This window comes from Propithecus coquereli, unplaced genomic scaffold (assembly GCF_000956105.1).
Source record: "Propithecus coquereli isolate 6110/MARCELLA unplaced genomic scaffold, Pcoq_1.0 Scaffold1, whole genome shotgun sequence".
NCBI classification, from domain to species: domain Eukaryota; kingdom Metazoa; phylum Chordata; class Mammalia; order Primates; family Indriidae; genus Propithecus; species Propithecus coquereli.
The window spans coordinates 13,863,701-13,889,284 of record NW_012133857.1 but is presented as its reverse complement, the minus strand read 5'-3'; the positions used below and the strand labels follow the sequence as shown (position 1 = coordinate 13,889,284).

At 39.1% G+C, this 25,584-nt stretch overlaps 1 protein-coding gene across 1 annotated transcript in view; it reads right to left on the bottom strand.

The window, feature by feature from the left end:
- DOCK3 (dedicator of cytokinesis 3) overlaps positions 1–25,584 on the bottom strand; it is a 681,302-nt gene that overhangs the window by 247,537 nt on the left and 408,181 nt on the right. The window contains exons 8-9 of the mRNA XM_012639462.1: positions 5,226–5,267; positions 4,437–4,591 (exon numbers count right to left, since the gene is read on the bottom strand). Coding sequence (XP_012494916.1) covers positions 4,437–4,591; positions 5,226–5,267 — 197 coding nt within the window. The remainder of the gene's footprint in view (positions 1–4,436; positions 4,592–5,225; positions 5,268–25,584) is intronic.

The following is a 25,584-nucleotide window of genomic DNA, read 5'->3' as shown; positions in this document are numbered from 1 at the left end:
AATATGCATAAAACAAGGTAAGAGAAATAGGCAGGATTATATGTCAGGCCTTTTATGCCATGATACATAGCAAGTACATTAAGATAAGTGGGGCCAGGTGCGGTGGCTCACGCCTGTAATCCTAGCACTCTGGGAGGCCGAGGCGGGCGGATTGTTTGAGCTCAGGAGTTCGAGACCAGCCTGAGCAAGAGCGAGACCCTGTCTCTACTAAAAAATAGAAAGAAATGATCTGGACAACTAAAAACATATATATATAGAAAAAATTAGCCAGGCATGGTGGCGCATGCCTGTAGTCCCAGCTACTCAGGAGGCTGAGACAGGAGGATTGCTTGAGCCCAGGAGTTCGAGGTTGTTGTGAGCTAGGCTGATGCCATGGCACTCACTCTAGCCAGGGCAACAAAGTGAGACTCTGAAAAAAAAAAAAAAAAAAAAAATATAAGTGGGACCTGACCCTAATAGTTTGCATTTTGAGAAGATAAATTTGGTGGTGGTGTGGAGAATAACTCATGGTGGGAAGACAGTAGAACCAGGAAATCTGTTTGGGAAGAAATGTGAAGGATCTTAGGTGACAATGGGGATGGAGTGGGAGTGGTGATTCGATTGATATTTAGTAGGTAAAAGTTGACAGGACACAGTGATTAAATGAGAGGGGAAGGAAATAGAAAGGGAGGAGCCTAAGATAACTCAAAGGTTTCAGATGTGGGTCTTTGAGCAAATGATAATGCCTTTCATCTGATTTAAAGAACACAGGCAGAAGTGTATGTGTGAAGCAAAGAAAATAGATTTACTTTAGGTATGTTGAGGTAGAAATGTCTGAGGGAGATCCAAGCACAGACGTCTGGTAGGAAAAAGGAAATGAGGGCTGAAGCTCAGAGGAAAGGTCTCAGTTGGAGACTTTAGATTTCATGGCTAAATATTTATGATTCTGTTCTGAATGATGAAATACCAAAAAAGCTAGCTAGAGCTACCAAGGCCCTGCTAGCTGCTACTTCTTCCCTTCTGGAGATCATCTAATACTCACCAGTCAGCAATATCAGGATGCACTATGTAGGTTTGCAATATATCATTCATTTTAGTCTCTTTAGGTTTGCCTGTGGAATCAGCAAGGAGACTTTAATGGAGAAATATCTGCTCTTTTCTTTAATCTGCTCTACCTGCTCACATGCACTCTTTGGCACAGAGGTGTGAGTGTCTTGGCAACACTGAATACTAGACCAACACCATTTAATTGGAGATTAAACTAGCAATATTTGATTGGAAAGACAGCACTCTAGGAGTTCTGATGAGAAAACACAATTAAACCAATTGCTCTGTTCAATACTCTGCACACCTTAGTGATTTCTTTTTCTTTTCTTTTTTTTTTTTTTAAACAGAGTTTCGCTCTGTTGCCCAGGCTAGAGTGCTGTGGCATCAGCCTAGCTCACAGCAACCTCAAACTCCTGGGCTCAAGCGATCCTCTTGCCTCAGCCTCCCCAGTAACTGGGACTATAGGTGTGCACCACAATTCCCGGCTAATTTTTTTTTCTATTTTTAGTAGAGATTGGGTCTGACTCTTGCTGAGGCTGGTCTTGAACTCCTGAGCTCAAGCAATCCTCCCACCTGGGCCTCTCAAAGTGCTAGGATTACAGGCGTGAGCCACCATGCTCGGCCCTTAGTGATTTCTGATAACTGCTTCAAGAAAGTAATATATGACCAATTTAACACTTAACCATAATAAAAGCAGAATTCTCTGGTAAGACTAGTTCAATGATCTAAACCTTTTGAGGGTTTTTACAACTACACAAATCATAACAGAAAACAGAAACAAAAATTTATCAATTTTAGATCTATACATAAAATTCTGCTAATTCACTCTTAAAACTAAAGAAAGTAGATGATATTTTCAACTAAACACCTTATTATTTTCTTAATTGAATGGGAAGATGGTATAGTTCTAATATCTAAGAATTTTTTTTTTTGTGCAAAAGTCTCTTTATTTTTAAAGTTGCTTTTTTTTTTTATTTCAGCATATTATGGGGGTACAGATGTTTAGGTTACGTATGTGGCCCTTGTCCCCCCTCCCCCCCAAGTCCGAGTTTCAAATATGTCCATCCTTCGGGTGGTGAGCATTGCACTCTTTGTGTATGCATATACCCGTCCCCTCCTCCCTCCTCCCCCTTCCTCCCTCCCCCCACTAAGAATTTTTTAGTAATCTAAACATTTCCAGAAACTCAACAAAATTTTTAAAAATTTCTTCTTTTAAAATGCTTTATAGTTTCTTGAAACTACATAGTAAACAGTTAAGTCCAAAGATAGAGTAACTGGTGCATTGATGATCCCCCACAGATTACACACCAGAGCAGTGCAGTGGTTCTGCTAGGCTTGGATATTTTCTGTTCAGTAAGCCTAATAAAGCATGGACTGGGCACAAGCACTGTGTGAGGTGCCGGGATTATGGAGAGAGAAGATAGTCTCTGTGCTCAAGGATGACAAAATAGTGTGCTCTGGTTTTCAAACTGCAACCCACAGACTTTCAGCAATTCCACAGGGTACAGGCATATTGAGATTCCTGTTATCTCCCCCTTCCCTTCAATAATGGAATAGGTCTATTTTATCTGTTTCATATATTGAACTTTCTCATGAAATTTAGCTTGAAGAAAGGATTCTTATGCACAAAATAAATAATCAAGAATATAAATTTCTGGTCTAGTAGATAAATAAGAGAAGCTAGAATCTATATCTATGCAGCCCTGGCCTGTAGTCTTACTTGTGTGCTGTAGCTGCCATCAATACCACTACCACCTTCTCTATAACAGCTTTCCTAAGGGCACATAGTAGGAGCCACTGATGACAAGGAAAACTCATACGCCTTGATCAAAGGGTGCATTATTTTATTTCTAGGCCAAAGTGAAGCACAGTGCTTTAATTTATTTTGCCAAGATCAGAGGCATTGTGGAGCATGTAAATTAACTGTTTTTCTTTTGCATTCTGTTATAACTTCCATTTTTAATTTTCCCACATGTAACGTATGAACTAAAATAAAACCCTAAAAACCCCCACTGTCTGAACGGACCCCCTTTTGGCCAATGGGATCCAGAGAAACCTTAAAACTGAGTTCCAAGCCATGATAGGATGGGAGGTGAGACATGCCTCCTTTTACCCGCCCTCCCTTGCTAAAGGCCATCAGGCTTTTTTTCCTAAGGGCCAGACCAGCATTCTTTTCTGGAAAAGACCACCAACCATGAAGTGGTTTTAAACAGAGAGGGGTTCTGTGTCCTTGATTCATCTTTTTGACAGAGAGGGCAGTCATTTCTGAACATGAACCTCATAAAAGGACAGATACAGGCTTCTCTTTTCATAAATATTCATGACTTCTCCTATAGCTTGTTAAATATGTATATTTGGCTATCCTGTGCAGTATAAATTCCTGTTCCTATTGTCCCTGCCTCAAAGCACATGTTCCTGGCTTGTGGCTGGGGGCCTTGCTTTCCAGACTGCTGGAATGGGCACCTGCAGGCTACAACCCTGTATGAGAAATAAAGCTCTCTTTGCCAAATTATGAACCTCATTATTTCTTCAGTTAACACATAAAATTGGAAAAGTGAAAGAGCTGTTTTCAAATTTTAAGTAAAAAAACAAACAAAACCCACAAAGCACTCCTAACATAGGAAGTTTCCAAGCAATATACTAGAAACCCAAGATTTATTTTCTTTCTGTCCTGCTTAAAAGATGATCACAGAGAAACAGCTGGACTCTGTTAAATTTTATTTTGGCTACAAAAGTCATCTTACACTGTCAGAGCCTTGCTGGCCTCTAAAGAAAGGGAAGCCCAGAAAGTCTACTTAATTCCTCCCTATCCTTTCTCAAGGGAGAAAGCAGGGCTTCGTTACTCTGCCAAGATAAATAGTCTACTGTACGTCAGCCTCTTTTGTTGCCTCTCCTTCATTCTAACGCAAAGATAAAAGACAAAGGTAGGCTAGCCTTCCCTTCTGCCCAGAAGATCCTCTCCCCCTCACTGGGCTGCCAGATGGAACACAATCGGGCTCTTTCCCTGTGAACCCTTTCTCCCACGTGTAGCAAGCCAGGGCCAAAGACTTCCTGTGCACTGGGGCTGGGCATCTCTGCTGCATTTGCTTTGTTCTACATTTTTCCCATTCCTTTTCTCTGGCATTAAACAGATGTATCCTTTTCTCTCTGTGAGGTGATGATAACCAAGACTCAATTTTAAGCTTTCCTATGGAAACAGGAATAAAAAAGCAGTGCCACACATGGTATGGTTTAGATGACTTAAGGGTACACTGGAAATTGGGGCCAAACTATTACCTAACAAGACAAGGTTATTTTATCTTGTTTTCCTTCCTCTGTGCATCTATCTTCTCTGAAAGCCACAAATGCCTATGACCCATATCATCCTAACAAAGAGTCTCAACCTCACCAGAACTTACAGTGACTCTTACCTTATCTGCTTGCCTTCTCTCATGTCATATAAGGAAAAGAAGACATCGGTATCTTCTCCAATGGTATTGTAGGTGAAACTCTTTAGGCTGAGGAAGAAGTGATGTGGCACTGGCATCCGACAGGTTTCTCCATGACGTGGGCGCATTGTATCTACCTAATGAGGAAAGCAAAAAACAGTGACTTCTATTTTAGTTATTATATTGATCCTTAAATCTGAAACTAAATTACTAACTCTCCTCACATTGTTGAAGGGACTTATTTAAGAGAGAGACTAAAGATGTTTTCTCAGCTAATAGGGGTTACTATGTTGACAGACTTAGGTTGAGGTGGGCAAGCAAGCAGCTGGGAGAAGTAAACAGTGAAGGAAATATGGGAATAGTAATTCCAACTTAGAAGTGAACTCAAAATGTCCACCAGGTCACAAACATCTAAAGTCTTCAGGGACTATTTTCAAGTCATTTCTTAGAGATGCCATCATGACCCTGATGCACTTGATTTACACTGTAAGATGGTAATAGTTATCATTCTAAATATTAGTAACATTCTTATTTTCTCCCAGGCCGATTTATTTTAGTCTCAGTCTATTTTCTTTTAATTGTGCTTATGCAAATTTGAACAGAGAAATGGAGACTGGCCAAATATGTTTGGAGGTCAAGCCTCCTTAGATAAAGACACCACATAATCAATAAGTCATTGGTGTCTGTCATTTCCAGGTACATTGATATGTTGCGATCTCTTAAAAGAGAGAGTTGAGGGAAAATACAGGGAGGCCTGAGTAAGCTGCTTACCTGGGACGTGCTCTGCTGTACACTCTGTCGGCTAGATAAATGCTATGAAAAGAAAGAAAGAAAAATTCACTCTTCCAGGGAAGAAACTAAATTTTATTAAGCACCTTCTATATGCTAGGTAGTCTGCTGTATCTCTTACATCCATGATCTCATTTCATTCTGATGGTCTTGTTAGATAAGTGTCATTAACATTTGATGAAGGCGACTAAGGCCCAGAGTAAGAAAGTGAATTGCTGAGTATACACAGCAAGGTAGCAGCAAAGTCTGGATTCAAACCTGAGCCTCTCCAGCTCAGAGTACCAGCCAAGTCACAATGGGTGCCTGCTACTGGATTTTTGCTTTGGTACTGTCCTCTCCACACACTGTGTACCACCTTCTGAGCTGCCTAATTCAGCTTCTTCAGGCTTTCCACATCAGATCCCTTTAATGAAATTGGGCTCCCTCCCAAACATCTCTCCATGCTGCTCCTTTCCTGCTAGCTAAATCTGAAGAAGCAGATTCTAACACTGGCTACACCACTCAAATGTAGTGAAACTGCTTAATCTCTCCAAGAGACATTTTCCTGAATTGTAAAATTGAGATATGAGCCTATCTTATTTTCCTCACAAAGTTACTGTGAGGCTCACATTATATAATGGGAATCAGTATGGTATAGTAATTAGGGAACCTAAGTGTAAAAGTCAGGATACCAGTTTTGAATCTTTAAAAAGTTTTTTATTGATACATAATATTTGCACAAATTTATGTGGTACATGTGATATTTTGATACATGCATACAATGTATAATGCTCAAATCAGGATATTTAGGATATTAATCACCTCAAACATTTATCAAATCTTTGTACTGGGAACATTTCAAATCTTCTCTTCTAGCTATGTTGAAATGTACAATAAATTATTAACTACAGCCATTCTACTGTGCTATTGAACACTAGAACTTATTCTTTCTATTTCGTACCCATTAACCAACTTCTCTTCATCACCACAACTCCAACTTTCCCATCCTCTGATAACTATCAATCTACTCTCTACTTCCATGAAATCCACGTTTTCAGCTCCCACGAATGAGAACATGTGATATTTATCTTTCCGTGCATAGTTTATTTCACTTAACATAATGACCTCCAGTTCCATCCACATTGCTGCAAATGACAGGATTTCATTCTATTTTATGGCTGAATAGTATTCTATTATGTATATATGTAATATATATTATGTATATATATTCTATTATGTATATATTCTGTGTATATATATGTATATATGCTACATTTTCTTTATCTATTCATCTGCTGATGGACACTGAAGGTGATTCCTTATCTTTGCTATTGTGAATAATGCTGTGATAAACATGAGGGTGCCGTTATCCTTTTGACAAACTGATTTTCTTTCCTTTGAATAACCAATAGTAGAATTGCTGGATCATATGGTAGTTCTGCTTTTAGTTTTCTGAGAAACCTCCATACTGTTTTCCATAATGGCTGTACTAATTTATATTCCCACCAACAGTGTGTGAGAGTTTCCTTTTCTCCTCATCCTTGCCAGCATTTATTTTTTGTCTTTATGATAATAGCCATTCTAACTGAGGTGCAATGAAATCTCATTGCAGTTTTGTGTTTTGTTTCCCTGTTCGTCATTTGTATATCTTCTTTTGAGAAATGTCTATTCAGATATTTTGTTACTTTTCAATGGGATTATTTGGTGTTTTCCTATTGCATTGAGTTACTTATTGGATGAATAGTTTGCAAATATTGTCTCCCATTCTATAGGTTGTCTCTTCACTCTGTTGATTGTCTCCTTTAGTGTGCAGAAGACTTTTAGTTTACTATAGTCTCATTTGTCTATTTTTGTTTTTGTTGCCTGTGCTTTTAAGGTCTTAACCATAAAAATCTTTGCCTAGACCAATGTCCTGAAGTGTTTCCCCCATATTTTCTTCAAGCAGTTTTACAGTTTGGGGGTCTTACATTTAAGTCTTTAATCCATCCTGAGTTGATTTTTGCATATGGTGAAAGACAGGGATCTAGTTTCATTCTTCTGCATATGAATATCCAATTTTCCTAGCACCATTTATTGAGAAGATGTCCTTTCCCCAGTGTATGTTCTTGGAGCCTACGTTGAAAAATCAGTTGGCTGTAAATAGGTGGATTTATTACTGGTTTCTGTATTCTGTTCCATTGGTCTACACATCAGTTTTTACACCAGTACCATGCTGTTTTGGTTACCCTCGCTTTGTAGTATATTTTGGAATTAGGTATTGTGGTGTCTCCAGCTCTGTTCTTTTTGCTCAGTTTTGCTATGGCCATTATGGGTCTTTTGTGGTTCCAAATTTTAGAATTTTTTTTATTTCTGTGAAGAATATCATTGGTATTTTGATAGGGATTGCACTGAATCTGTAGATAGCTTTTGGTAGTACGGTTATTTTAACATTATTAATTCTTCTGATCCTTGACCATGGGACGTCTTTCCATTTGTTTGTCTCCTTTGCAATTTTTTCCAACAACGTTTTGTAGTTTTCAGTGTAGGCATATTTCACTTCCTTGGCTAAATTTATTCATGAGTATTTTCTTTGTAGCAATTGTAAATGGGATTGCTTCATTTCTTTTTCAGCTAATTTGTTATGGGTGTATAGAAACACTACTGATTTTTGAATGCCAATTTCGTATTCTGCAGCTTTACCGAATGCATTTATTACTTTTAAGTTTTTAGTCTTTAGGTTTTTCTATATATAAAATCATATCATCTGCAAAGGGAGACAATTTGACTTACTCCTTCCCAATCTGCATGTCTTTCATTTCTTTCTCTTCCCTGATTGCTCTGGCTAGGACATCCAGTATTGTGCTGAACAAGAGTTGAACATTGAGTATCCTTTTCTTGTTCCAGTCTTAGAGGAAAGCCTGTCAGCTTTTCCCCATTCAGTGTAGTGTTAGCTACAGTTTGTTATATATAGCCTTTATTAGGTTGAAGTATGTTCCTTCTATGGCTAATTTGTTGAGAGTTTTTATCCTAAAAGGATGTTGAATTTTCTCCAATGCTTTCTTCTGTGTCTACTGAGATGATCATATGGTTGTTGTTCTTCATTATGTTGATGTGATGTATCACATACGTTGATTTGCATATGTTGAACCATATTTGCATCCCTGGAATAAATTCCACTGGATCATGGTGTATTATCTTTTTGATGTGCTGCTGGATTTGGTTTGTTAGTATTTTGCTGAGGACTTTTGTGTCTATGTTCATTAGTGATATTGGCATATAGTTTTCTTTTTTTGTTATGTCTTTGTCTGATTTGGTATCAGCGTAATGTTGGTCTCAAAGAATGAGTTAAGAAAAATCCTCTCTTCTTCAATTTTTTGGAATAGTTTGAGAACTAATGTTTGTTCTTCTTTATAACTTTGGTAGAATTCAGCAATAAAGCCATTATCATCCAGTCCTGGGATTTTCTTTGTTGAGAGACTTTTTATTACCAATTTAATCTCATTTGTTATCACTCTTTTCGGGTTTTCTACTTCTTCCTGGCTCAATCTTGGTAGGTTGTGTGTGTACAGGAATTTCTCCATTTTCTCCAGGTTTTGCAATTTAATAGTGTATCGACGTTCATTATAGTCTCTAATGATCCTTCAACTTTCTATGGTATCAGTTGTAATGTCTCCTTTCTTGTTTTCTGATTTTATTTATTTGGGTCTTTTTTATTATTGGTTTGTCTAGTTAGAGGTTTAGCAATTTTATCTTTTCAAAAAACCAAACTTTCATTTTATTCATCCTTTGTATTATTTTTTGGCCTTTATTTTGTTTAGTTCTGCTCTGATCTTTATTATTTATTTGATTCTACTAATTTTGGGTTTGGTTTGTTCTTGCTTTGCTAGTTCCTTGAGATGCGTTGTTAGGTTGTTTATTTGAAATCTTTCTACTTTTTCGGCATAGGTGTTTACTGCTGCAAAATTCCCTCTTAGCATTTCTTCTGCTGTATCTGATAGGGTTAGGTATGTTGTTTTCATTTGTTTCAAGAAATTTTACAATTACCTTCTTAATTTCTTTATTAACTCAGTGGTTGCTCGGGAGCATGTCATTTAATTTCCATGTATTTGTACAGTTTCCAAAGTTCCTCTTGTTACTGACTTCTTGTTTTATTCTATTATGGTCTTAGCAGATACTTGATATAATTTTGATTTTTAAAAATTCGTTGAGACTTGTTTTATGGCCTAACCTATGATCTATCCTGGAGAAGTTCCATGTGCTGATGACAAAAATGTATATTCTGCAGCTGTTGAATGAAATGTTCTGTCAATGTCTCTTAGGTCGATTTATTCTATAGTGCAGATTAAGTCTGATGTTTCTTTATTTTATGTCTAGATGGCCTGTCCAATGCTGAAAGTGAGGTGTTGAAGTCCCCAACTATTAATGTATTTGAGTCTGTAGATTTCTTTAGCTCTAATAATATTTTCTTTATATATCTGGGTGCTCCAGTATTGGGTGCATATATATTTACAACTGTTATGTTCTCTTCCTGAATTGATGCCTTTATCATTATGTAATAATACATAAACTTGTCTATTTTTATTTTTTGATTTAAAGTCTATTTTGTCTGATATAAGTATAGCTACTCCTGGCATGCTTTTTGTTTACACTTGTGTGGAATATTTTTTCCCAACCTTTCATTTTCATTCTGTGTGTGTCTGTACAAGTGAAGTGAGCATGTAGTGGAGTCTTGTTTTTTTACCCATTCGGCTAGGAATCCCTTTTATCTTTTACATGGAGAATTTAAACTATTAATATTTACATTCAAGGTTGTTCCTGATAGGTGAGGAGCTGCTCTTGTCATTTAATTATTTTCTGATTGTTTTGTATGTCCTTTGTTCCTTTTTCCTCTTTTATTGTTTATCCTTATGATTTGGTAGTTTTTTGTAGTGGTAACATTTGACTCCTTTCCCTTTCATCTATCTATTCTACCAGTCAGTTTTATACTTTTGGTGTTTTCAGGATGCTATATAATGCCATTTTACTTAGAGATGTAGGACTCCTTTAAACATTTCTTGTTGGGCTAGTCTAGTGGTAATAGATTCCCTGTTTTTGCTTATTTGGGAAAAACATTATTTTTCCTTCATTTATGAAAAATATTTTGCTGGGTATAGTATTCTTGACTGGTAGTTTTTTCTTTCAGCATTTTCAATATACCATCCCATTCTCTCCTAGCCTATATGGTTTCTGCTGATAAATCCTTTGTTAGTCTAAGGGGATTACCTTATATGTGATTTTTTTTTTTTTTTTTGAGACAGAGTCTCACTTTGTTGCCCTGGCTAGAGTGAGTGTCGTGGCATCAGCCCAGCTCACAGCAACCTCAGACTCCTGGGCTCAAGCAATCCTACTGCCTCAGCCTCCCAAGTAGCTGGGACTACAGGTATGCGCCACCATGCCCAGCTAATTTTTTCTATATATTTTTAGCTGTCCAATTAATTTCTTTCTATTTTTGGTAGAGACGGGGTCTCACTCTTGCTCAGGTTGGTCTCGAACTCCTGAGCTCAAACAATCCGCCCGCCTCAGCCTCCCAGAGTGCTAGGATTACAGGCGTGAGCCACCGCGCCCGGCCCCTTATATGTGATTTGATGCTTTTTCTCTTGTTGTTTTTAGACTTGTCTTTGACTTTTGACAGTTTAACTATAATGTTCCTCACAGAAGGCCTTATTGGGTTGACTCCATTTGGGAATATTTGAGCTTCCTGTATCTAGATTTATCTCTTGCAATACTTGGGGAATTTTCAGCTCTCATTTCATTAAATATGTTTCCTATGCCTTTGCTCTTCTCTTCTTCTGAAACTCCCATGATTCAAATATTTGTTTGCTTTATGGTGTCCATATATAATGTAAGCTTTATTTTTTTTATTGTTTTTGTGTATGTCTATCTGACTGAGTTATCTCAAAAGACCTGTCGTCAAGTTCAGAAATCCTTTCATTTGATCTAGTGTGTTGTTAAAGCCCTTCATCGTATTTTTATTTCATCCATTAAATTCTTAAGTTGCAGAATTTCTGCTTGATTATTTTTTATTATCTCTCTTTGTAAAGCTTCTCATTCAATTCATAAACTGCTTTCCTGATTTATTATCTGTGTTCTCTTCTATTTCATTGAATTTCTTTAATATCATTATTTTGAATTATTTTTCAGGAATTTCATATATTTCCTTTTCTAGGAGCTGTTACTGGAGAATTATTGTGTTTCCCTGGAGGTGTCTTGTTTTCTTGCTTTTTCATGTTTCTTGTGTCCTAACAGTGATATCTGTACATCTGATATAACAGTCATTTCTTTCTATTTTATGGATTGCTTTTCATAAGAAAAACCTTTTTCTTATAGAGGTATCTATAGTGTTGGTTGCATAGGGTGCTTTGCCTTAGATTCTGGGTGGGTGGAGAAGTGTAGTCGCTCAATGATTTATCTGTAATCATAGCATTTTTTAGCTCCTTAGTGGCTTAGGCTGTGGTTGTTAGCAGAGGCTGTGGCGAGGCTTTGTGAGGAATGAGAATGCCAGGCAAGCTGGTCCTCTGGCCCTCCCTGCAGTGTACATGGGCCCTGGTGGTGGGTCAGGCAGGTCATTGGGCCCCTGAGTGGCATCCGAGGGCACTGGCCATGGCAGTGGTAGGCTCAGTGGGCCAATCACCAGGCCCTGGAATAGTATGTGTTGGCAATAGCTGTAGGGTAGGCCTGTCCTCTGGCCCCCAGATGATGAGCACAGGTACCAGCAGTGGTGGGCAAAGCTGATCAATATCCAGGTCCTGGAAGGCATGTGTGGGCACAGCTGGTGATGGGGGAGGTAGGTTGGTCCTTACTACCCTGGATGGTATGCTTGGGCACTGGAAGCAGTGGGCGAAGAAGACCTGTAGTCAGGCTCTGGAATGGCATGTGGGTCCGTAGGCCCTCTGAAGGTACATGCAGGAATGTAGTGGCTCTGTTGCTATCAGTGGCAGTGGCCCCAGGCAGGTAGCTCTTAGGCTCTGGGGAGCACATGCTTTAGCTCTCTTTGTCCCAGGGGCAGCCTCTCTGGTATGCTACACTGTCCATTACCCAGGGTATAGGATATTGCTTGGGCCAGAGTGCTAGAGATCCAGCCACAATGCTGGGTCCAGCTGGTGCTGTTATGCTATAGCCCTCTGAATGGATACCTGGGGATGTCAGTGGGGCTCCATGGATGTGGACATGTAGGGGCTGTTGGGCTGCAGGGCAGAATGTAGTCTGATGGAAACTGGGCTCTCAAAATGATGCTGTGCTGCAGCTGCTTGAATCGCAGAGAGGGTTTAGTACTCAGCATGAATGCTATCTCTGAAACGATGCAGTCAAGTGGACTCTATATAGCTCCCTAGGCTAATGTCAGGGACTGCAAGGGCCAAGGGGTCTCCCATGGCTAGGACTGTGAAAGTCTGCAATGGGAATGTGGATTGCTGGGGATCTCTCAGTTACCTTTTCCCCACAGTAGGGAGTTCTTCCTGGCTCTGCCAATCTCAGTTTGGCTGGGCAAGCTGCTTTGCTTCCCTCTCCTGTGCCACAGAGATTCCCTGTCACTCCCCTGATGAATTCCAGTATTCTCTCTTAGATGCTCTATTCAATGTTTGGTTATATACTCACTGGTTTGGTCCTTCTTTGTGGAAAGGCAAAAATGCTGGATACCTCTAGTCAGCCATCTTGAAGCCCCCCGAAACCCTGGTTTTGAATCTTGACTCACACTTACCAGCAGTGTATTCTTTATCTGTAAAGTGAGTATAAAATTTTGTGCCTAACTCAACCTCATAGGGTTTGAGCAGATTAACTCAGCATATTGTGTATCACATAGTAAGTGGCTGATAACTGCTATCTATAATTGGCATGCTTATTATTAATTGTCACTCTTCTTTATAATTAGTTATTATAAAAAAGTCATTCACATTTAAAAGTAAACACTGGCCAGGAAGAATGGTGAATTCACAAATATTCAGTGCCTGATGTTGGTGAATTCAATAATGAGTTTACCATCCTACTTCCTTTTGGACCCTAGAGGTGTGGGACAACACTCATTTGTTGAACTGCTCCATATCACAGAGGTAAGAATAGTTATGGCAGTACAGTGGTTTCATTTCTTTTCCAAATACATCATTTAACCCTAAATAAAACTGAAGTAAAATTAAGTATTCATTTAAATGTCTCCCTAACTATATTTGCTCATTATTAAATATGCATATGTATTATTAGCAGTATTAACTAATTATCATTAAGTACTAATGTTCATTCATGGGACTGTATGCTCTCATGATATATATTTATTATAAAAAATTCAAGTCCCAACAAGCTGGGTAAATCATCACATAGACTGTATATGCGCAAAATAAAAGTCCATATATAAAATAGGTTAAAAAATTATTTAAAAAATCAGGCTTTCGAAAAATATCAATTTTTCTATGGTTTACTGACCATATCTCACTAGAAGGTTACTGGCCTACAACTAATTTATTTTATTTTACATTCAGGGGCTGCACTAAGTCATTCTTCTCGAGTAGATTTACTAACTCTTAAAAATAACGGCTACTTATAGTAAAAAATATCCCTGTTAACAATAACAAATGTCATTTTAGACTTCAGAGGCATCAAATTTTGACAGAACTTTTCAACCTAGTCTGAAAGCCCAATACATGGGCAGCCAGAGAAACACATTAGAACTGGCACATTGGAACATCTTTTCCAGCACTGTAAGGAAAAACCATTACTCTGTGGTCAGGTAGCCTTCAGCTGGCCAGCCAATATATCCCTCTTCAGAGCTATCATCACCTGTATTAGGGCTGTATAACATTATGTTTCCATGTTTACTAGTTAACTCTAGACTCTGCACTCCGAGGGAGCAAAGTGTTGTCTTATTTATCTTTATATCCCAGGTGCCTAGCAATGTATGTAAAAAATGTAAACTGATTAAGAAATGCATGGACTACATTACTCCCTCTTCCAATTTTTCCACAGTAGCAAAGTAGTTTTTAGCCCTTTTAAGTCTCTAGTCCACTTACTTTACAAAAGTTTAGCAAAGTGGAGAAAACTATGAAGCTTTCGATATGCTATTCAACCGAATAGTAGAACTAATTGCCTGCTATCTATGCTGGGAGTTATGGTAAGTATTGTGATTCTTACAAGGAAATATAAGGCATATTTAGTCAGGATCACTAATGAAATTATACTTGAATTTTAGCAAATCCATTGCTTTATTCCAGAAATGAAAGTATAAACATTTATCTATTAAAAATATTAATTAGCACTATAAGACAGCAGACTAACACAGTTCCCAATACATGGTAATGTGGAAGGAGAACATTGAAGCAGGGAGTTATAATGTTAGTATTCTGTTAGATCTTACCACAATTTAGAAATTCTAATTTTAGGTAATTTTCAAGTGTCATATTTTACAAGGAAGCATGGCTAATTAAGATTAATACCAATACTTTGCTACTTTCATTTGAAATGTTTTATATGTGGGTTAGCACCAAATCTCTATTGTTGAAAATGGATTTAGTTGTTATGATGCAGAAGCAAAAATTGAGGAGCACTAAAGACTTCCTCTGGTTTTTGTCATATAGAATTTAAAAAAATCCAAGTGTATATTTCAAGAAATTTTTATCAATCACTATCATTCAACATTTGCACAGGGACTTAATTTTTCATGAAAAAAATGCTCTAAGTGCAAATTTAAAGCATAATCCTATTCATAGTTTTTTTTTTTGGTAAAATGTATGTATAATAAGGAGTGTTGTTATAATCAGAAAGCTTCATATTGAGTCTTTGTAATTTCCAATAAAAGATTTAAATGTTCATACAAAAAGGTTCTAAAAGGATATTCCCATGGATCTTATTGATAACTTTAAAATTTAACTAGGCTACGCACAGTAGCTTATACCTTTAATTCCAGCACCAAGTATATGCTGGTTATCCCATTTTTAATTTTCGAAAGCTCTTTGGGTTGGTGTACTCTGTTTCCTAATTGTTTCTTCATTTGTCTCTGAAGACAGCAATCACCATTTTCTTCTGCTGAAACAACTGTTTCTTCCAAGTTCCTTCATATGTTGCTTACTTTGGTCTCAAAATTTCATGTGACAGGTTTTTGGTCTATTGATGATTCACTGTCTGGAAGTGCTGTGTGAGGTCTGTTGACCACTGGATTTCACTATACAAAGATTTAGGGATGGGAGTGGTCATCTAATCAAGTCCTACAGCTTTAAATACCATATATAATTTGATTGCTCTAAAATTGTTTCTGAACTTTACGTATGCACTCTAGACATTTTTTAAAAGGTTTTATTTTTCAATTTCAAAAGATTAAGGAGGTACAAATGTTGTTACATGGATGAAATGTATAATGCTGAAGTCAGGGCTTTTAGTATACCTGTCACCAGAATAGTGTACACTGAACCTGATAGGTAAATTTTTATCCCTCATGCCCCTCCTCCCAGCCTTCCCATTCTTAGTTTCCAATGTCCGTAACACCACTTTATGACCATATATAACCATCGTTTCGCTCTGACCTATTAGTGAGAATATGTGGTGTTTATTTTTCCATTCATGAGATACTTCACTTAGGATAGTGGTTTCCAGTCCAATCAACGTTGCTGCAAAGACATTATTTCATTCCAATGGCTGAGTAATACTCCATGATTGATATATATATATATATATATACATACATATATACATCTATATCTACACACATACACACATAATACACACACCCTATATTTTCTTTATCCACTCATCTGTTGATGGGCACTTAGGGTGACTCCACATCTTTGTTGCTGTGAATACTGCTGCAATAAATATTCAGATGCAGATGTCTTTTTTGTAAAAGGACTTCATTTCCTTTGGGTAGATACCCACTAGTGGGATTGCTGGATTGAAGGGTACATCTACTTTTAGTTCTTAGAGGAATCCCCACACTTTTTTCCTTAGAGGCTGTACTAATTTAAACTTCAATCAATAGGGCATAAGCATTTCTTTTTCACTGCATCCATGCCAACATCTACAGTTTTTTGATTTTATGATAATGGACATTCTGATAGGGGTAAGGTGGTATCTTGGTGTGGTTTTAATTTGCATTTCCCTGATGATTAATGTTGTTGAGCATTTTTTTAATGTGTTTTTTGGCCATTTGTTTATCCTTTGGAAAAAACCTGTCCATGTCTTTTGCCTACATTTTGATGGGATTATTTCACTTTTTCTTGTCAATTTGTTTCAGTTCTTTGTATATTCTGGATGTTAGTCCTTTGTGAGATGTATATTTTGCAAGTAGTTTCTCCTATTCTGTCAGTTGTAAATTTACACTGCTCATTATTTCCTTTGCTGTGCAGAAACTTTTCAATTTAATTAAGTCCCATTTATTTATTTTTGTTGTTGCTGTTTTTGCCTTTGGGGTCTTAGCCATAAATTCTTTGCTTAGGTTGATGCCCAGAAGAGTTTTTCCTATATTTTCTCCTAGACTTTTTATGGATTCAGGTATTATTAGGTTATTAAGTATGAAATGTCCAATTTCCTTAAGTACTAAGTTTGACAGTTGATATCTCTGACATTTAACATTTTTTTTATTTCAACATATTATGGAGGTACAAATGTTTAGGTTACATATATTGCTTTTGCCCCACCCAAGTCAGAGCTTCAAGCATGTCCATCCCCAGACAGTATGCACCACATTCATTAGGTGTGAATATACCCATCCTCTCCTCCCCACTCCCATCTGCCCGACACCCGATGAATGTTGCTACTATATGTGCACTTAAGTGTTGATCAGTTAATACCAGTTTGATGGTGAGTACATGTGGTGCTTGTTTTTCCATTCTTGGGATACTTCACTTAGTAGAATGGGTTCCAGCTCTATCCAGGATAATACAAGAGGTGCTAGATCAGCACTGTTTTTTGTGACTGAGTAGAACTCCATGGTATACATAAACCACATTTTATTAATCCACTCACGTATTGATGGGCATTTGGGTTGTTTCCACATCTTTTCAACTGTGAATTGTGCTCCTGTAAACATTCTAGCGCAGACATCTTTTATTTAGAATGTCTTTTGTTCTTTTGGGTAGATGCCCAGTAACGGGACTACTAGATCAAACGTTAGTTTTGCTTGTAGCTCTTTGAGGTATCTATATATTACTTTCCACAAAGGTTGTACTATTTTGCAGTCCCACCAGCAGTGTATGAGTGTTCCTATCTCTCCATATCTACACCAACATTTATTATTTTGAAACTTTTTGATAAAGGCCATTCTCACTGGAGATATGTGACATCTCATTGTGGTTTTGATTTGCATTTCCCTGATGATTACAGATGTTGAGCATTTGTTCATATGTTTCTTGGCCATTAGTCTATCTTCTTCTGAAAAGATTATGTTCATATCTTTTGACCACTTTTTGATAGGGTGGTTTGATATTTTTCTTGCTGATTTTCCTGAGTTCTATATAGATTCTAGTTATCAGCCCTTTATCGGATGTGGAACGTGGGAATATTTTCTCCCATTCTGTAGGTTGTCAAATAAACAATCTAATGTATCATCTCAAAGAACTGAAAAAGAATGAGCAAACCAAACCTAAACCTAGCAGAAGAAAAGAAATAACAAAGGTTAGAGCAGAACTAAATGAAATTTATAACAAAAACTGTACAGAAGATTAATAAAACAAAAAGTTGGTTCTTTGAAAAAATAAACAAAATTGACATATTCTTGCTAGATTAACGAGAAGAGGAAAAGAAAGAACTCTAATAAGCTCCATTAGGAATGAAAAAAGGAGAAATTACAAATGATGCCACAGAAATATAAAATATCATCTATGAATACTATAAAAACCTCTATGCACATAAACTTGAAAATGTGGAGGAAATTGACAAATTCTTAGAAACACACAGCCTCCCTAGGCTCAATAAGGAAGACATAAAATTCCTGAACAGATCAATATCAAGTAGTGAAACTGAAGCAGCAATAAAAAGCCTTCCTAAAAGGAAAAATCCCAGACCAGATGGTTTCACACTCAAATTTTACCAAACCTAAAAAGAAAAACTGGTGCCCATCCTACAGAAATCATTCCACAACATTGAGAAGGAAGGAATCCCCCCAAACACGTTTTATGAAGCCAACGTCACCTTGACACTGAAACCAGGAAAGGGTGCAACAAAAAAAGAAAACTACAGACCAATATCCCTTATGAATATAGATGCAAAAATTCTCAACAAAATCCTAGCAAACCGAATCCAGGTGCTTAACAATAATCCAGCTCCTTGATTTAAGATGGCAGATGAGAAAAACCGCCAGCCAGAGTGTCTCTGCAAAAAAGACAGATTTTAGAAGAAAGTGAAAAAAAAAATAAACTAGCAGACAAACATAGATTGGATGAGGGTCGGAAGGAAGGGTGCCTGGAACTACAGGAGGCTCCAAGGGAAGAAGCTGCAGAGGAAGGAAAAAGGCCCCCAAGAGGCTTGGAGACCAGCGACAAGGGTGGGTGGAGCAGTTAACTTTCCCCTCCCTTGTATCTCATACTGCTGGGGGGCTCCTGAGTGGTTGGAGAGATCTGCAAACACCAGCCCAGAGACAGCTGCCACCAGTGAGTGGTGAGCCTCTAGAGGACAGGGCACCAGGCTCCCAGCTCCCTCGGGGCACCTGCCTGCTTGCAGACCTGAGCCGATCAGCAGGCACCATATTGCTTCGCTCTCTCCTTCCCCTTCCCCACCCATGGGTACCCAGAGAGACAATTTAGCCATCACACAGAGACATCTAAAAGGAACGGAACCTTTCCTTTTGGGTACCTGCAGCAGACTGAGGGGTACTCACACTGTGAGCTCCGTACCTGCCAGCCCTCACAGGTACTGCTAGCCTGGTGACTCCAGGAGAACAGGGCAAATCCCGAGGTGAAGTGACATGCATCGAGCTTGCGCACCCCGTGGGTGACTTGAGACCAGCACTCCTCCCACTGGAAGGGGCAGGGATTGATCTCCAGGGCCCAGGGGACAGGCCTGTGGACCAGACTCCATACAACCAGTCTCGATCACATTGCCCAAGCGCAGAGAAGGGATATTTTTGAACGAGTGTACTGAGGTGTGTGTGCCTTCAGGGGCAGATTAGCGTGCTTGAGGGGCAACCCTCCTCCCTCAATAAGAAGTACTTGAAACAGAGTTACACATGGATCAGCACAAGAAACACTCAACAACATAAAACCACACAAAAGCTAAAGATGAAAGGCCAGATACAACAATGGTTGAAGAGAGAAAACAAAACAACAATGTTTAACCCAACAGAATGAAGACAGATTTTCCCCATCTATCAGTTCTCTCAATAAATGTGAATGGCTTGAACTCCCCAATCAAGAGACATAGGCTGGCCGAATGATTAAAAAATACAAGCCAAGTATCTGCTGTCCTTAGGAAAAACATCTAACCTGCAAGGATGCATTTAGACTCAAGGGAAACAGGTGGAAATCAATATTTCAACCAAACAGAAGCCAAAATAAGGCTGGTGTGGCAGTTTTGATCTCAGACAACTTGGTTTTTAAATCAACAAAAGTAATGAAAGACAAAGGGGGTCACTATATAATGGTGATGGGTACAGTTCAACAAAAAGACATAACAATTCTAAATATGTATGCACCCAATTTAGGTGCACCCAGATTCATAAAGCAAACTCTACTTGATCTAAACAAATTGATAGACAGCAACACCATAATAGTCGGAGACTTCAACATCCCACTGACAGCACAGGACAGATCTTCCAAACAGAAAATTAACAAAGAAATAATGGACTTAAACAGAACTCTAGAACAAATGGGCCTGAGTGACATTTACAGGACATTCTACCCAAAAACCACTGAATACACGTTCTTCTCATCAGCTCATGGGCCATTCTCTAACATTGACCATATTCTGGCACACAAAGCATGTCTCAAAAAATTTAAAAAGGGGGAGAAAAAAATGGTGGAGTTACAGTAGCCTCCAGAATCCCTGCTTCCAGAGAGGGAGAGGTAGATCTCGGTCTGCTACACGCGATCGGATCACTCTCCTGCCAAAACAGCGAGGTGAATCGGTGGAGATTCAGCGGGGGACACTCAAATCAGGAAAAAGAATAAAGCGAACGGGAGATAGGAATACAAAACCTGGAAAGCGTGGACAGACAATAGAGAGTGGAGCGTGAGACGGCGGCGCCAGCCTGGCCAGTAAGTGCACCGGGACAAGTCCCTGACGAGACAGTCTAGCTTCCCCACTAACTTACAAGCCCACCAAGAGGCAGGGGCTTGTGTGAAGTGGATGTAGAATTGGCTCTGGAAACGTGGGACTCAGCGGAGAAGAGACACGAGCGGGAAGCATCTTGAACTTACCGGAGCTCCGTGTCAGGACTGCACTGGACAGGGGAGGAGCTGGGCTGGGCTACCTCTGGAGGCAGTTAGGACTCAGGAAGCTGGTCTCTGGCACCTGGCGGGTCCAGAACGAGGAGGTGATTACTGAGTAGAGGACTCTAACCTGGAAACTGCCGCTGGCAACTGGGACTGCTCAGGGTGGGCCAGTAGAAGTGAGAGCTATTGCGGGACTGGCGTGAGATTGGGGGAGGGAGACACAAAGGAGATGGCGGAGCACCCTGGTGACTCAACTGACTCCCTGATCGGGTACCTCCCAGCCCCAGAGTGGCTCCCTCTGAAGCCAGCGCACTGGAGGCCGGCGAGCGCCAGCTCGGGCCCACGGCAGGTGGCAGGTGTGGAACGGCTCCCTTCCCCTAGCCTGGGAACTCTTGCAGCGAGCTCTGCCCTTCCGGGATCTGGGGTCACTTGGCTGGGCCCGTTTCTTTGAGCGGTGAATGATGAGTGCCTCCTCTGAATTCTGAGTGCCTCCTTACCTGTGGGGAGAGGACGCCTATGGAGGCTGAAAGTGCTGCGGCGTTGGGCAGTCTGGTGGAGCGCCCCGTCCCCCTGGCCAGCGCCTTCTGCGCGGCCTCCAAGCTTGCAGCAGAGAGACATAAAGAGCCACTCTCCCTCTGTGACAAGCGCAGGTCCCTGGGGATTTGGCACTGACCAATAGCTGACAGCCCAGTGACTTTCCTCGCCAGACCGGTTCAGGTCACCCGGTACCATTGCATTTCCTCCTCCAGTCACCTACCAACAGAGAGAGCCCAGCAAGGGACCAAAACAAGCTCCCCAAGTAACCCCTCCCATCAAGAGAGCCGTGGACAACATACTAGCGGCTCCCTCTAGCGGCAGAACAAAACAAAAGTAACAGCGGATCTAGATGGGAAGGACCCAGCAAAAGATTTCTCGAAGTATGAAAAATCAAACGGAAAGCACACCCCCAAAGAGGAACACCAGCTTTCTAGCAATGAACACTAACCAGGTCCAGAATACTAAAATGACAGAAGAAGAATTTCAAACATGGATTATAAGTAAGCTCAATGATATGCAAGGAAAAATGGATAACCAACACAAGAAAACCACAACAAAAATCTAGGAATAGGAAGAAAAATTCACTAAAGAAATTGAAATATTAAAGAAAAATCAAACCGAACTCCTGGAAATAAAGGACTCATTCAGGGAACTTCAAAACACTGTGGAAAGCCTCAAGAACAGGGTAGATCAAACAGAAGAAAGACTCTCAGAGATTGAAGACAGCTCCTTCCAAATGAATAAGTCAGTCACAGAGATTGAGCAGAAAATAAAGAAAAAAGAAACAAGCTTACAAGAAATGTGGGACTATGTGAAAAAACCAAACCTGCATCTGATCGGTGTACCGGAAAATGAAGAGGAAGCCACGCAAGGACTGGATAACCTATTTGAAGACTTAATAGAGGAGAATTTCCCAGACCTTGCTAAAAATCTAGATATACAGATACAAGAAGCGCAGCGGACCCCAGGGAGATTCAACGCAAATAGAAAGACACCATGTTACGCAGTAATCAGATTGACCAAAACAGCCACTAAAGAGGACCTACTACGAGCTGTCAGGTGAAAGAAACAAGTAACATACAAAGGAAAGCCTATCAGAATAAATTCAGACCTCTCAACTGAAACCCTACAAGCAAGGAGAGCGTGGGGCCCCATTCTCACTGTTCTGAAACAGAATAATGCCCAGCCCAGAGTCCTGTACCCTGCAAAACTAAGTTTATATATGAAGGAGAAATAAAGACATTCTCAGATAAACAAAGTCTGTGGGAATTCACCAGGACAAGACCAGCTCTCCAAGAAGTACTCAAAGCTGAACTATACAAGGACCAGCACAATAAACACTCACGAATGTAAAACCACTCAAAAGCTAAAGATCAAAGGCTAGATTCCACAATGGCTCAAGAGAGAAAACAAAGCAACAAAAAGCAACTCAACAGTTTGATGAACAATTTACCCCATTTATGAGTTCTTTCAATAAATGTGAATGGCTTGAACGCACCTCTCAAGAGACATAGGCTGGCCGAATGGATAAAAAAATACAAGCCAGGCATGTGCTGTCTTCAGGAAATGCATCTAACCTGCAAGGATGCATTTAGACTCAAGGTGAAGGGGTGGAAATCAATATTTAAAGCAAATGGAGAAAAGAAAGCTGCTGTAGCAGTTTTGATCTCAGACAACTTAGTTTTTAAATCAACAAAAGTAATGAAAGACAAAGTGGGCCACTATATAATGGTGAAGGGTAGAGTTCAACAAGAAGACATAACAATTCTAAATATGTATGCGCCCAACCTAGGTGCACCCAGATTCATAAAGAAAACTTTACTTAACCTAAATAATTTGACGAACAGCAACACCATTTTAGTTGGGGATTTCAACACCCCACTGACAGCACAGGACAGATCCTCCAAACAGAAAATTAACAGAAAAATTATGGACTTAAACAGAACTCTAGAACATATGGGCATGACTGACATTTACAGGACATTCTACCCAAAAACCACAGAATATACGTTCTTCTCAGCAGCTCATGGGACATTCTCTAAGATAGACCATATTCTAGGACACAAAGAATGCCTCAAAAAATTTAAAAAAATAGAAATTATACCATGCATCTTCTCAGATCACAGTGCAATAAAAATAGAAATCAACCCCAGCAGAAACTCTCATCTCTATACAAAGTCATGGAAATTAAACAACTCCCTGCTGAAGAATTCCTTCATAAATGATGAAATAAAAATGGAAATGAAAAGATTCTTTGAACTAAATGACAAAGGTGACACAAGTTACGGAAATCTGTGGGACACAGCCAAAGCAGTCCTGAGAGGAAAGTTTATCTCCATAAATGCTTATATCCAAAAATCAAAAAGATCACAAACAGACAACCTAATGAATCGACTCAGAACTGGAAAAAGAAGAACAGACCAACCCAAAACCCAGCAGAAGAAGGGAAATTAGTAAGATCAAATCAGTGCTTAATGAAATTGGCAACAGGGAAACTATACAAAACATTAATAAAACAAAAAGTTGGTTCTTTGAAAAAGTAAACAAAATTGACACGCCCCTGGCTAAACTCACGAAAAACAGAAAAGAAAAAACTCTAATAAGCTCCATCAGGAACAAAAAAGGAGAAGTTACAACTGATGCTGTGGAGATTCAAGATATAATTTATGAATATTACAAAAACCTTTATGCACACAAACTGGAAAACATGGAGGAAATGGACAAATTTTTAGAAACACACAGCCTCCCCAGGCTCAACGAGGAAGAAATAGAATTCCTGAACAGACCAATATCAAGGACTGAAATTGAAACAGCAATAAAAAACATTCCAAAAAAGAAAAATCCCGGACCATACAGTTTCACACCTGAATTTTACCACACCTACAAAGAAGAACTGGTGCCTATCCTGCAGAAATTATTCCACAACATCGAGAAGGATGGACTCCTCCCCAACACGTTTTATGAAGCCAACATAAGTCTGATACCAAAACCAGGAAAGGATGCATCAAAAAAAGAAATCTACAGACCAATATCTCTTATGAATATAGATGCAAAAATTCTCAACAAAATTCTAGCTAACCGAATTCAGATGCTTATTTAGAAAATAATCCACCATGACCAAATGGGCTTCATTCCAGGGATGCAGGGATGGTTCAACACACGCAAATCTATAAATGTAATTCACCACATAAACAGAAGCAAAAGCAAAAACTATATGATACTTTCAATCGACGCAGAAAAAGCATTTGACAAAATTCAACACCCTTTTATGATAAGAACGCTTAACAAAACAGGCATAGATGGGGCTTACCTAAAAATGATACAAGCCATTTATCACAAACCCACAGCCAACATCATACTGAATGGGGAAAAATTGAAAGCATTCCCACTTAGAACTAGAACCAGACAAGGTTACCCACTATCTCCACTTCTTTTCAACATAGTGATGGAAGTCCTGGCCACAGCAATCAGGCAAGAGAGTGGAATTAAGGGCGTCCAAATGGGGGCAGAAGAGATCAAACTCTCACTCTTTGCTCATGATATGATATTATATCTAGTAAACCCTAAGGATTCAACCAAGAGGATCCTGGAATTGATAAATGAATTCAGTGAAGTCTCAGAATACAAAATCAATACACACAAATCAGAGGCATTGATATACACCAGTAACAGTCAAACCGAGAACCAAATCAAAGACTCAATTCCCTTCACAACAGCAAGGAAGAAAATAAAGTACCTAGGAATATATTGACTAAGGAGGTAAAAGACCTCTACAGGGAGAACTATGAAACACTGAGGAAGGAAATAGCAGAGGACTTAAACAGGTGGAAAAGCATACCTTGCTTCTGGGTCAGCAGAATCAACATTGTTAAAAATGTCTATACTACCAAAAGTGATCTCGATTCAATGGGATCCTTTTAAAAATTTCGACATGATTTTTCACAGATATAGAAAAAATAATTTTACACTTTGTACGGAACTAGAGAAGACTCCATATGGCAAAAGCAATCCTAGGCAATAAAAACAAAATGCGAGGTATCAATTTACCAGACTTCAAACTATACCTCAAGGATATAATAATGAAAACAGCTTGGTACTGGCACAAGAATTGGGACATTGACCAATGGAACAGAATTGAGAACCCAGATATGAAACCATCCTCATATAGCCATCTAATCTTTGACAAAACAGACAAAAACATACACTGGAGAAAAGAAGCCTTATTCAATAAATGGTGCTGGGAAAACTGGATAGCCACATGTAGAAGACTGAAACAGGATCCACACTTTCACCTCTCACAAAAATCAACTCACGGTGGGTAACAGACTTATACCTAAGATGTGAAACTATTAGAATTCTAGAAGAAAATGTTGGGAAAACTCTTCTATATATTGGCCTAGGCAAAGAATTTATGAAGAGGACCCCAAAGGAAATCACAGCAACAACCAAAATAAATAAATGGGACC